This window comes from Maniola hyperantus, chromosome 10, assembly GCF_902806685.2.
Source record: "Maniola hyperantus chromosome 10, iAphHyp1.2, whole genome shotgun sequence".
NCBI lineage: Eukaryota > Metazoa > Arthropoda > Insecta > Lepidoptera > Nymphalidae > Maniola > Maniola hyperantus.
Genome location: NC_048545.1, coordinates 11,566,546 through 11,581,106, shown reverse-complemented (window position 1 = coordinate 11,581,106; position 14,561 = coordinate 11,566,546). Strand labels below are relative to the sequence as shown.

Below are 14,561 nucleotides of genomic sequence, written 5' to 3'. Positions count from 1 at the left end.
TTCACTCAAGACGTAGACCTACGTCTTGAGTGAAATTATTATCATTCAGGTTGGAGATGTTGTTGTATCTCAGGAAACTCGCTTTGCTCGCTCATTCATAGGGGTTTAAAAACTGTTTAGGGTGACATAATATTGTAGGTGCCGAGCGTAGACTTTATATTGAACGTTCCAATACCTCAACCTCACTCAATCGTGATACTGCAAGCCCACTGTCCGCCTAATCATGGAGATCCAGGAACTGTTGATGGTAGGTACATTGATTTATTGTCAGTACTTAGGTAGGTACCTAGTTACCTACCAAGCAACCACTCCATGGTTAAACTTCCTCATTTAGTGATGCCGTCCCAGGTCTCCATGAGCTTCCTAATCCACCGCTGTACCTACCTGCCATACCTCTCATAATCATCATCATGATCAAACCCATTGCCGACCCACTACTGAGTACGGGTCTCCTCTCGTAATAAGGGTCAGAATGAAAAGAGTACAGGCCATTGCTTCGGTAGGAACGGCATTCCAAACCAGTAGTAAATTATTTTGACAATTTAAAAGCACTTGTATAATATAGAATATGTATAGAATATATTCTATAGTCTGCCACGCGGGCCAAGTGCGTATTGGCACTTGGCAGACTTCATACCTTTGACAACATTACCTATGAAGAACTTTCAAGCATGCAGATTTCCTCGCGATATTTTCCTTCACCGTTTAAGTAAGTAGGTAATTTTTTAAACGCACATAACTCCGAAACGCTAAAATGCGTGTCCGGGATCAAACCCCCGACCTCCCGAATAAAAGACGGGCGTCTTAACCATTAAAATAGAATAGAATATGTTTTTTACTCAAGTTAACTTTTACAGGTGCTTTTGACTTTTCGTCAACTTCTTTAATTTACCACTAGTTCGGAAATGCTATTCCTACCGATAAGAACCAGCAAGAAACATTCAAGATTAAAGAAATATTAAACTATCGCGGCTCTTGCCACTACCTTTACCTATTCTAAATCTGAGAGTTACCTCCTCGTTGGTTCATCTTAAACCGGCTGTAAAGCTCCGTGCAAAAACTGATGTTAGTCTGTCGAATCGGTTAATCGAATATTCCAAACCCGTGTCAAAATGTGCGGACATAATATTACTTAAGTATTTGGGACTTTTGGGAGTAGATCCAAAAAACCCAATTATTACCTAAGTGCGTAAAGAATAAATTATTTCATACACAAGAATTTTATTGTTAAAATTCTTAAAAACTAAGTTAATCAATTATTATTTTTTACCTACCTAATTAAATTACAAATATCTACCTACCTGTACGCGACAGGTCGAGATGGCAACGGGGTATGAGGCGGGGGATGCCTCGCACACCCGCACGTCACCCGCGCTCGCCCGCACCGAGTTAGCGCTGAGGCTGTGCGGGTGTGCCTTGCGTTCCCTGCCCGATTGCCATCTCGCCCTGTGGCGGACTATAAGTAGCTACCTACATTATGCATTTTAAGTCTGATAAAAAATATCAAAAGACTATTCGTAAAAACAACAATATTTTTTTAATAAGTAGGTAATTATTTTATCTAAAAGTAAAACAGTCTATATTGAGCATCAACTGCAGGCTGAAACAAACGATACGCGATTACAGTGTGACGCATCACGCTACTACACCAACGCGAATAGGTACTGTGATTTCCATAAAACACACGCTTCGTAGGTCTATAGAACCCGCAATTTGCAGTGTCCTTCATGGGTAGGTACAGGGGCCCTACCGCGGTTGTTTGACAGCTACAATGTCACGATCGCAATCATCTCTGATTGGTTAATGCTCGCTCACTATTGGCCACAATGCATTGTTGCAACAAGAATCGCACAGATTCAGCCAATCAGAACATTTGAGATTGTAATAATGATTGATGCAGGTTTTAGACAATCGCCCTGCAGGTTCCTTTATAACATGACATCAATCAACAGAACTTCTAGGAGCCGCCTTAGAAACGTTTCCATCAAGTGTTTTGTGTGTCTTAGGATGGAAAATTAAATAGAAAATTCAAATTTTATTTTATTTCTCTTCTGCGAGTTCCTTTACGTTTTACAAGTAATCGTAGCGTTTTTCACTTTCTTCTTGAAATAATCACATCCGGGAACGCTTAAAATTAATTCCGAATCGGGATTCCTCTTGTTGTTTGATTTGTTCACGTTGATGGTGTAGTTACATTTGTAGTCCAGCTCGTAGATTTCAAAGGAGTTTTGCTGCAAAAAATAACCAGTTACCTATGCCGTGATATTTTGTTTTATGTAAATTACCCACGGGAGCTCTTTGATTTTTAGGGATATAAGTATGAAGGTAAGCCTCCAGAATGCAAGAGAAAATTTCATTTAGATCGGTTCAGCGGTTGAGCCTAATGTAAAGATAACAGAAAAACACAGTTTCGCTTTTATACCCGTGGATGGTAATTGGTATGACTTATTTCGTTCATCCACCTTAACAGCTGCTCTAGGATGTATACTCTGAAACGTGTGCCCGTCTATCCACCCCGGGCCGGGTCACACGTCTATTTCATTTACCTACCTCAGTAGTTGCTGACAGTTCTTTCAATTCCTTATCTGGATCTTGGCAGGTTAAAGTTTTCCAGCGCACGTAATATGTGCTGAAAAAAGAGAACTAATTAAAATAAATTCTGGAGTTTGCATCGAAGTCCATAGAAAATGTTTTTAAGCCTGCCTGAGTTAAAATAATGTGTCTTTTGGGTATAGTACGCTGAATCAGAAAAGTATTGTAAGAATGAGATAGGATAAGTATATACTCACCTATCTTCGGAAGAAAATTAAAAAAAGAAAAATCAAACAAAAATATTAAATAGCAGGTTGGTAGAACACGCCAGACCCTGGTAGAACGGGTATGGTAGGTACCGGACATCCAGGTGATGAAAATGTTTGTTTGTAGGTACAGCTTTAAAGGCACCTACTTTTTACGATGTCCTTTAGGGTGAATCGGGTTCCAGGAGATTTTGGCTTCAATCTTGTGATCTAACCACGTGAGTTTATTCAACTTCAGCCCTCGAATAAGCCTATCTTGGTTGTCTTCTTTTCGTCTTTTGAGAGTTTCGGGTTCATGTTCTCCTTGAAAAAAAGGTAAGATAACATGGAACTATAATTATTATGCGTAAGATAGTACGCTATAGGTAAGTATAATCATTATAATCTAAAAATTTGATGGAGTTCATTGCGGAGCTTGACAGCAGCACTGCGATATTTACCTAACGCGTGCACGACAGTGTTATCGTCTCGTTACTTTTATTATAACTTCAACGTCGCGCGTTGTGTCTTTCGAAGCCCTTGCCTTTGTTAATCTTAAGCCAAGTGCCCACTAACAATAAAACTTGCAGAAGGTAGTTCTGGCAAGTCACTTGAACCAAAGCATTAGCTTAAAGCTAAGACGTGCAGACGATCAGTTGTCGTTGTTATAATACTAACTTGGTGCAAGTGTTTGACAGTGGCAAGTGACTGGCTTCAGTATACTTCTGCAAGTGTTGTTGCTAATAGACCTTTGGCCTTAGACACCTACTGTGTGAACACTGAACATACTTCTACTAACTCCGTGAAAATGTTTCTACCTACATTTTGTTTGTGAAAATCGGTAAGGGAAACACAATTAGGTGTTCGGTTTCAATCACAAAAAACATGAAAAAATTGCGTGACATTCGAAGGTTTTTTTATGCAAGCATTGAATTTCTCCAATTTACCGAATAGGTCTTCGCGAAATACACGTTACTGGAATGCGATAAGGTAAATGATAATTAGGAATTAATTACAATATTTTACCATCGGTCCCGCTAGTTGTGTTGTAGAAAATGGCCGCCTTTTCACTTCGAAGTTTTCCTAGGCCGAACATACTTATTGTTTGAACTTGCAAGAAATACATTGAATTAGGCTGCAGGTCGCTGATTTCAACGTAGTTTTGCTCCTAAAAAATGTTTAATAAGCTCTTAGATTGTGCTCGTACGTAGTTTTGCTCGTGAAAAATATTTATGTTGAAGAGTTTCGCCCTCTATCTCTGAAATAGTCTTCATGTTTTTACATAGAACTAATCTTGTATCAATGAAGCCGTGATAGTCTAGTGGCTATGACGTCCGCCTCCTAATCGGAAGATTGTGGGTTCGATCGGGGGGTTTTCAAAGTTATGTGCGTTTTAAGCAATTAAATATCACTTGCTTTAACGGTGAAATAAAACATCGTGAGGGAACCTGTACTGCATTCCTAGACATGATTAATAAAGATGTTTATAAATGTGGCACCCTGTTGGACGCCCCAGCTGGTATCACTGGATGGACGAAACGTGCACAGGCTTGCAAGCCCTCGAAAGAGCTAATTGGCATGACATTGGATGTACCTATTTGAGACAGGTTCTAAAGTCATCTTCAGCGTCACTGAGCCAGCAAAATAAGCAAAGTAGGTACCCAGGTACCTACTAGGTAGGTCTCGTAAAACAGCATGTTAGGTGAACATTTTATTTAAAGTAAATCTAAATGTTTCCACTTCCCGATACCTTTGGAACAGTTTGGTGGTTGACAAGCACCGAATCTAGTTCTCCGCCGAGCCCACGAACACGTCTACTCCAGAACACTTTATATCGCATCACGGGCATATCAGATTTAGGCTCCTTCCATTCCAGTCGTATTGTCACTGTACCTGATGGAAACAAGAAATTCTGTTATACTTTTTTTTTTTTTTTTTTTTTAATAGATATAGCGAGCAAACGAGCAGGCGGGTCACCTGATGTTAAGTGATTACCGCCGCCCATGAACATTTGCAGCACCAGAGGAGCCGCCGATGCGTTGCCGGCCTTTTAGGAATTTGTTGGTCCGCCCCTTGAATAACCCCATGTTATAATCTAGTGGGAACACCGCCGATGGGAGTTGGTTCCACAGTTTGCACGTGCGTGGAAAGAAGGATCTGGCGCAACGGACGGTCGAAGTGCACCAGACACCCAGATGGTGAGGGTGGAATTCCTTACGGTGGCGCGCGGTGCGGTTGTAGAAAAAAGAGGGTGGAATGAGGTCAAAAAGCTCTTCAGAGCACTCCCCATTATACAGGCGATAGAACACGCATAGAGAGCTAACGTCTCTGCGGTGCTCCAGGCTTTCCAACGAGCCGGTAAGTTTGGGATCGTCCACAAGTCGAACAGCCCGCCTTTGGATCCGATCAAATGGAAGGAGTTGGTACTGGGGTGCTCCAGCCCAAAGGTGGGAGCAGTACTCCATGTGAGGGCGGACTTGCGCCTTATAGAGTAGGAGCCTATGCTCAGGCGCGAAGTACCGCTTTGCTCTGTTGAGCACCCCAAGCTTTTTGGAGGCTAATTTGGCCTTGCTTTCCAAATGATCGCGGAATTGAACCTCGCTCGAAATGTGGACTCCAAGGATCCCAATGCTGTTGGAAGGTGTGAGGGGAGTGCTCTGAAAGAGAAGAGGTAATGTAAAAGGGGACTTTTTGGCGGAAAACGCGCAAACCTGTGTTACTTTACTTACATTTAGAAATATACTTAACTATAGCTTATGCCTGCGACTTTGTCCGTGTGGACGACACTCTATTTTATCCCCTTAGGGGTTGAATTTTCAAAAATCCTTTCTTAGCGGATGTCTGCGTCATAATAGCTATCTACATTCCAAACTTCAGTCAGATCCGTCCAGTAATTTGAGTTGTGAGTTGATAGATCAGTCAGTCAGTCAATCAGCTTCTCTTTTCATAAATAGACTACTTAGCTTATTCCCGCAACTTCGTCCGAGTGGACTACACAAATTTTAAACTCCTATTTTACCCCCTTAGGGGTTGAATTTTCAAAAATCTTTTCTTAGCGGATGACCTTATAATAGCTATCTGCATGCCAAATTCTAGTCCGATCGGTACAGTAGTTTGAACTGTGCGTAGTTAGGTCAGTCAGTCCGTCAATCAACTTCTCTTTTTTATAAATTTAGAAGATTAAAAATCCAATTTGGCATTCGGATGTAACACTTTCGTTCTATAAGTATTATCACCATCATCCAAGGGATGACGAGTGATGACTGATGACGCTAAGCATTTTGTGCGTTCGATGGAATGTCGACGAGGAAGGGGTAAAAACTCGTCCGGTGACGGGGCTAGTGGTAGATGTGAAGGGGAAACATGATTCAAAAATAGTATGTATTGGAAACTACCATTTTCTGATTTCACTGGCTGAACCTTCAATTTCTTCGGCGGCGGTGGTGGCCTAGGCCCTTTACGTGGTGTGAATGGGGGACTCGGTGCTGAATATCCTCTAGTTCCTGCAGAACTGACTGCCGCTACTCGGAAACGGTACCACCGACCCGGCTTTAGTAGGTTTTTGAGCGACACCTTTGTTCTAAAAAAAAGTGCACGCGCTTGAAAACCCTTGGTAGAGTGGTTAATTTCTGCATCCAATTTCTATATTGTACAAAATCGAGATAAAGATGGAGCTTCAAAAGTACCACCAGATGGACCTATTTTAATTTTCTTTACATCTCTTTGTTATGATTGTTGGATCCTCATCTAACTCACAACGTGGTTGCGTACTCAGATATGAACATTTTGTACAAGTTATTGATCTTTGGACGATGCCAATGAAAATTGTGTTTAATTTAAATATAAAATGATTCCCATGCGTATCCTCACACAAAGGATCCATCCATTAGATAACATCACAATGAACGTTACATTACAAAATTCTATAGAGAACAAAATAAAGCTTGTGTTTTTGACCGTCAGGCGAGTCCGTTTCTTGGAAAACCCTCGATCAGTATGGTGCGCCGTTTAACCTTTAGCAAACAATGATATTTATCGGATCTGGTTTTCGGCTTTGACATACATAAGCTGCTTGAACAAAGAAGTTGTTAAATATAGCATTATGTTGAAAAGATAAGCTGCGATCAGTTTGATTGACATTATATCAAAACGAGTCCAGATAATGGGGACCAAAAACAAACTAAGCTCGATAGTCTCGATACTAGAAAAAAGACAGGAACAAAAGCGATCGAAACACAATGGTCCGTAGTTGCAACATGCATCATCATTGCGGTTAACGCACGCGACACGGAAAAGTGTATAGAAAGCAAAACCACCTTTAATGTACTGCTTCTATTTATATCCGTGTTAATTCGTACGGAAACCTCGATAACAATATGAAAATATAATTTCTCGAAAAATATTAATAAGTAAGTAATACTTAAATAAAAAATATTTGTCGTAGCTTTGTTGTAGCGATTGGGACATGGCCTTTTTTCTATTACAATTAAATATGGCCGAGAGGTCGGTATAAAATCGGTTATATGACTGGGCCGTGAAAAAATAACAGATATTTACTTACACAAACAGAATTTCGTATTTATGATAATATTGATATGGATTATAAGGAGAATTATTAAAGCCGAAATTAAGCGACCAATTCGAACGACCCAATCCGGGTTCAATTACCGATCATTGGATTTAAGCATAATATCATGTGTCAGTGCCGGAACTATCATAGTCACATTAATTCTGTTATGGCTTTATGAGTGTCTATTTATATCTACTGTTACTGACTTTCATACAATCACAGGAGAAAGAGATACTTCATACAGTCGGCCGATGAAGACATACGATAGAGCAATCCTGCTGGGTCCCAGAAGCGAGACGAGTGAAAATTTATACCAACCGGCACAGTAGGCAGAACAAACTTTGATAAAATTTTGCTTACTAGCTGTTAGTAGCAGATCAGTCTGTCGTGTTTGTAGGCGCTACGACCGTAAAACTAGCGCATTCACAAACACCGTCATCGTCGCACTGTATGTATTTACACTGTGGTTATATACAATTAAAAGTTTGCCGATCAACAATGCATAATTTCGAATATTCTAAGAGAACGTGATAAATCGATAATTTCTCACAAGGTTCAAAAAACTCATTGGTCTGCTCCAGCCACGCTACAAATTATTATGTTCAAAGGTTGTGACTTCATAAATGTCAATATTAATTTAACACTCAGAGCTGACTCAAAACAAAGAGTAACTGAGCTTAAATTTATATCTTGAAATAACCAAGTAGCTTAAAAAACTACAGAGAAGGAAAACCCTCGATTGGAAGGTACCGCATAGCTATTTGCATTGGTTGATTATGAGATGTATGACCATAATGACTCACTCACTTAAATGACGCAAGTTTTGTAAAAGCAAACAAACATTAGCTGATAAGCAAACTCTTCAAGACATTCTGGGAATCTATGCTAGAAACAAAATCACATCATAATATTATTATCCTATCAACTAAAATATCTACACTTAAAATGCACTTAAAACACTTTTTACTTACTTGTTGGTTCTCATAATAAGATTCCAATCTCCAAGTCTAGATTCTTCATATTTAGGGCCAAGGTGGTGCTGTTCTTCTAACAAGTAAAGAACTCGACCTGGCACAGCTCTTGCCGTGTCTCCTACACCATCTGACCATTTGATCTGAACTGCGCGGCGTCTCTCTTTAGGTTCTTCCATTGCTGGCAAAGCTGGGAGACCTTTAATAAAAAGTAATAGGTACAGAGGGAAGTGCTTTTTCCGGTTACATACGACGAGGGTCCCTCTTCGAGTTTCTATGATTAATCCTTGAAGGCAAGGTAACCACATAATAGGAAACATGGGCGACAAAGAAGAAATTAGTTCGATGATATAAGGGAGTGGACCCGACATTTTAATACTCCGAAACAAAGAAGATAGCACATGACCTTTAGCAAAAGCTTTCTTCGGCTGAAATTTGAAGATTACACCAAATTATGTTGTCTTATTTCCATTTTTTTTCAACACTTCTAGGCAAAGGAAAAACGCAATTTATTACGCTAACTTTTTGAGTTGGTTTTGCTCATTCAGTTCATATTTCGACACATTCAGTTATAATATTCAGTGATATATCTATAGTGAGTATATAAATTATTGATTGTAGCCAAACATTTGTAGGTTTGAGAAAAAGCTCACAACAAAACCACTGGACATCTTCTTTCGTGATATTTACCTGGTAAATCCAGAAGATCTACAGGCTCATTGCACATAGAACTGCACCCGTGTTTGCAGCACCGTTGCGTTCCGTCGCACTGGGAGTCTTGATTGCAGGCTTCGACACAAGCAGCCGCCCACCGAGGGTTCTCTTCGGATGGACAGGTGCCCGGTTTTCGTTCCTCTGCGCGACATGCTGAACGACACTGTAAAAGACTGATACTGTTTTAGTGAAATTACAACGAAGTACTTGTAAAATAATGTATGGTGGGCGTCGGAAATTAATAAGGCATTGGACTGTAGTAGTAAAATGATGAGATTTTTGGCAGCGGTAGTTTATGGGTCTAGCAGCTAGCTAGAATTCATTTTTCAAGAGAATAATTTTGTAACGAACAATTACGTCACAATACATAAACGACAAATATTTTTCAATTTTTTAACATAAAAATACAGTAAAATGTAGAGTAGGTAATTACTGCTGAAAAATATTTTTTATGTTAAAAAATTGAAAAATACTTATCGTTTACGTATTGTGACGTCATTGTTCGCTTTCCGTGCAGCATGACGTTAATAATTAATTAGTTGAAAAGAAATAAAATCATAATTTTCTTTAATGATTTAAAATGATTTTCTTTAATTATGAATTCTTGTATTGTAGTGGGGACTACACAAAAAATCACATCATTTCAATACCATAGTCCAAGACCATATTGAAAATATTATTATTATTGTCTTAGGGTTAAAAACTCCAAAAATGTGCTTAATAATCATGTTTTCGATGATTGGCGGATGGATTGTCTAATTTAGTATTAGTAGTTATTCTAGAGCAAACTATCAATCTGGTACAATTTTTTTTTTGTAGATTTAAAAATTGATATACAATTTATTATATTAAAAAAACTTAAATCTATATTAAAAGTAAAATAAAACAACATTAAATTAAAACTAAAACCCCTTTGGACGGCCAAACTAATTCTTTGACCAAGGTAGCTGCCAGCTATCGGGTTCCCGGTTGACTCGATAACCCTTTTCGAAATTTCCTCAAAAAGAGCTCGAGCCCCAAGGTCTCCACATCAAAAGGCACGAATATGAAGCTCCCATCGAATCTAGTACAATTGAATTAGTCAGTTGTTAAGCCTAGGTACATGTACAAGTACATCCCTTCTAAGTTGCAACAGTTAACAATCAGCACTGGGAATTATCACTTGATTACTAAGTAAGTGAGAAAAACCTCACACCTATGGCAAAAAGTTTTGTATCTATTGAGGTGAAACGCATAGTGCATTGGCATCACTTGAACCTCGTTATGTTTAGCATTTGGTCGGTTTTGTTTCTAAAAAAAAACCGGCCAAGTGCGAGTCAGACTAGCGCCCTGAGGGTTCCGTACTCGGGCATTTTTTTTGACATTTTGAACGATAAATCAAAAACTATTATGCATAAAAAAAACTTTTCTTGTGATGTAACCACAAATTCACGGTTTTCGGATTTTTCCTTTACTTGTGCTATAAGACCTATCAACCTGTTTTATGATTCTAGGTCAACGGGAAGTACCCTATAGGTTTTCTTGACAGACATGACAGACGGACAGGCAGACCGACAGACAGACAAACAGACAGAAAGACAGACAGGTAGGCAGACAGACAGGCAGTGCGAGTCCGAGACTGAGATGGAGATTGAAAATCTTAATTACACACAAAACAAGGAAAAAAACTAAGAACTAACAAAATTATTTTCAAAGGCGACCTTATTGCTGAAAGAAATCTCCACCAGGCAACTTTCGGTAAGAGGAGAGACAGGAGAAAGTTTCGTACCTTGATAGGTTACTTGTAATTATTTTATTGCTAAAATTATCTCCAAAGTTGATATTATGTTTTCATACTTAGTACGTCTACCTAAATCTAAGTAAGTATTTTACAATTATTTCAACTTGATATTTTCATGCGTTCCTTATAGGCTCGACTTGACGGACACACAGATAGACAAGGAAGTGAAAAGGGTTTCTTATTCGTTTTAGGGTACGGACTCCTAAAAATTGGGGGTTTTCTATCTTCTCGACGATCTATTAAGTAGGTACATTGTTTGGATTTCTCGTTTATTTTCTTAGCTTCGTAATTATACTTTTGCGTTACTTTCGCGTTGAGATTATGCTCAGTTAATTTGCTGCTAAACTTATTATTAGCGTCGATTGCTAAATTGTTTGGTATGCAAAGCAATTATTTACTGTAACTAGATGATGCCCGCCATGTCGTCTGCGTGGATTCAGATTTTGTTAAGATCCTATTTTATCAACGTCCTGGCTGTGGTCGCCTATAAGTCCCGAAAATTGCTAATGCGCGTGGCCGCCATTTTAGTGATGTCAGCACTAGACTGAACTTTCGAGCTGATGGTATTTTTTTTGGCTGACGTCAAAATGACGTCATTTCGTTGTTAATGAGACATGGTTCCAGCGCAATAGCAATTTGTGGGACTTATACTAACTAAGTTATAGAGAGAACCCACATGCAATAAGTATCTCAGTCTTCTAGACCAAGTGATTTAAGAGCTGTATGATACAGTCAATTAATTTCTCCTATAATTAGTTATCTAAATTTTCATAGTGGTTATACTTTAAGGACATTTATAATTTCTTCAGAGCGAGATTCCCAGTGAAACGCATGGTTGAAATCCACTACTCTGTCATAGTCAAATAGGGTCAAGTCATAGGGGCCCAATTACTCTAATGTGCCCAGGGCCTCCAATAGGTTAAAGATGGCCCTGGTTATGAGACATGGTTCCAGCGCAATAGCAATTTGTGGGACTTATACTAACTAAGTTATAGAGAGAACCCACATGCAATAAGTATCTCAGTCTTCTAGACCAAGTGATTTAAGAGCTGTATGATACAGTCAATTAATTTCTCCTATAATTAGTTATCTAAATTTTCATAGTGGTTATACTTTAAGGACATTTATAATTTCTTCAGAGCGAGATTCCCAGTGAAACGCATGGTTGAAATCCACTACTCTGTCATAGTCAAATAGGGTCAAGTCATAGGGGCCCAATTACTCTAATGTGCCCAGGGCCTCCAATAGGTTAAAGATGGCCCTGGTTATGTAGGTATCACAATAAAGATTTATATCGCTCAATAGGAAAGTACAAACTTAGCTTTATAAGTGCCACTGCTTGAAAACAATAGAAAGTAAAGCTGGAGAACAGCGCCTTTATTCAGCTTCATACAGGTTCATTAAAATAACATAATCAGCAAACACGCATTTGAAAACATAATGAACTCTGGAGTTCTACGTGACTCAACTACAAAACTATGGTCCACAACATTGACTCTTATTTCAATAAGTTAAAGATGAAAATCCAAAAGCTCTCCACCTTCATTAGAAGTTTGTGGGGCTGCTCTGAAAGATAGTAGGTACCTACTACCACAATTTTAGATCGTAAAACTGTGGTACCTACCACTACGTGATGTGTTGCTTGGCTCACTAGATACTACATGCTGCATTATTATTTACTGAGCTATGGAATTAGGATTTTTTAAATATATTGTAATTTAATTCATAATTGTTAGAGGTGGTGTGATTAAAAAAATAGCAATTAATCGCTATTACATTTGAAAACGTCTTCTTCCTCGTAAGAGTATTGAACTTTTGAAATGGATTTGCGAATGACACCAACACAATTTCCTAATCTTAAGTTAGCATTAGATAACGAATGCCAATGCTATATTGAGAATCATTTAGGATAAAATATTAGATCCTTATCTAATGCGAAACCAATATAAATGATATTCAACGGATGATAAAAATACCTGAGATTTTGTTTCCTTGCTTGCATCTATACAGATCAAATCACATCTTGTCTTGGATAAAGGATCTGTCTGCAACCTTGTATATCTTCTCGTCTTCGCCCAAGCTTCTGGCACCGACGCCACAGCAATCAATATAAATACTAATTGCATTTTATTCCTTATTTTTCCGTAATAAATCTTTTCTATGAAACTATGATTGTAATTGTAACATCTGTAAAAACATAGCACAAACTTAATGAAAGGTAATAAACTTCGCGTAATGGCTCATAAATTCCGACCTCACATAATCTAACTAGTAGATTTAATAGTGATTAAGGATTTAATTTCTGAGAATCAATAATTTGCAGGTGGTCTTGAACTTTTATCGGATAAAGGTACTTAAAACTTTTAAAGTTCTTTTCTCGCGTTCGTGGAACCGGGAACTGCATTGTCTTGAGAAATTTGAAAAACTTTTTGTTCTTGCGAGACATGATTGGACTTTCGATTTACATTTGAGCTTATAAAGACTTTAATTTATCCTACCTACTAAGTACTTATTTAAAACTGAATTACTTAATTTAATCTGGGGGACAAATTTTTCAGGAAATAATGATGAATTTCTAGCAGGTAGGTAAAACATAGGTTTAGATGCTGGTCATGTTTTTATTCATACAAAAAAAAATAAGTAAGTATCACTTAAAAGTCTTAAAGCAAAACAATATCAACAAAAAAGTGTCCATCAAAACAGAGATGTTTGAAGAGCTAAGACCACCCTCACGGCATCCTTTGGAGGATTCCTAAATTGATTTCAATTAACTGATAATCACGTCATTATAGTTATACAAAATCAAGAATCACCTCCTGCAATCCACAATCATTCATTGGTGGTCCGTTTTCGAAATCAATATGTACCGAATATCATCTCGATCTCCAAGTGTCATTGAACCAGTGTTTGATCGGAGGAATAAATGAGCGGACGCGCGTTCACGGGGTTTGAAATGCGCGGTACGACTGAGCTGCGCGTACGCATGTCATGACGAGCTGCTTCGTAGTTCGTGTCCCTACTTCATTAATACTCATCGCCGATGCTTTCCTGTACAGTATACAGCTATGACGGAAGGTTGATTCCACCAAGCCGGTTTCCTAATTAAAAAATTGTACGGCGTCTTCCTGCTGCTTGGTGTCAATGTATTTAAGTTTCAATTCTAGTCATTAGCAATTGCGGATTGCTGTGAAAAGTCTTCAGGAGGGAGTGCAATTTGATGTTGCTTCGTTTCTTACTGCAAGAGAATTCATAGCATTTCACATCTATCAAATAAAGGGTAAAATCTTCGAAATGGTCCAATTATTAACTAATCATCATTGACAAGAAATCGCATTTGTCCCTTCCTCGCAATGTCATACATGGTTTGACGTGAGGGTAGGCATTATTAGGTAAGTTAAGTTACTTATTACTGGCTATGATGACAAATGAACATTGAGATATTTCAAATTAAGCAGTGCTTTTATGCCTCTATGACCTACACACCACTGCCTTGACGATAAGACAGGTATGTTTGTTCAGTAACGTTCTAAAAGATCTATAGCATCTAATTTTTCAAAAGTCCAAAAAGATTAATCAAAATGTAAACATCCAAACTAAGTCCGAGTGTGCCAATTAACTTTTTGAAACAACATTAATTAACAACACTTGTTTTAGAAATAATACAATACAAATAAAACTTTTGGACCGATTTCAACGAATCTTAACGAAACAATCCGTCTCATTAGCTTTTCTGGGAGAAATACGAGATA

General features: G+C 38.3%; 1 protein-coding gene across 2 annotated transcripts; it reads right to left on the bottom strand.

Moving 5' to 3' along the window:
* Positions 1 to 1,206: 1,206 nt before the first annotated feature.
* Positions 1,207 to 13,814, bottom strand: Kal1 (Kallmann syndrome 1). Of its 2 annotated transcripts, none has more exons than XM_034972751.2 (10): positions 13,626 to 13,814; positions 12,789 to 12,999; positions 9,009 to 9,195; positions 8,319 to 8,517; positions 6,173 to 6,357; positions 4,528 to 4,670; positions 3,804 to 3,945; positions 2,948 to 3,098; positions 2,551 to 2,629; positions 1,207 to 2,231 (listed from the first exon to the last, which is right to left on the bottom strand). In XM_034972751.2, the coding sequence occupies exons 1-10, from the start codon at positions 13,643 to 13,645 to the stop codon at positions 2,064 to 2,066; spliced, it is 1,485 nt and encodes a 494-aa protein (XP_034828642.1). In that variant the 5' UTR covers positions 13,646 to 13,814; the 3' UTR covers positions 1,207 to 2,063. The 2 variants fall into 2 exon arrangements, with proteins under 2 accessions (XP_034828642.1, XP_034828641.1); XM_034972750.2 differs by having other exon boundaries at positions 1,210 to 2,231; positions 2,948 to 3,101; positions 13,626 to 13,812.
* Between the last annotated feature and the right edge of the window lie 747 nt (positions 13,815 to 14,561).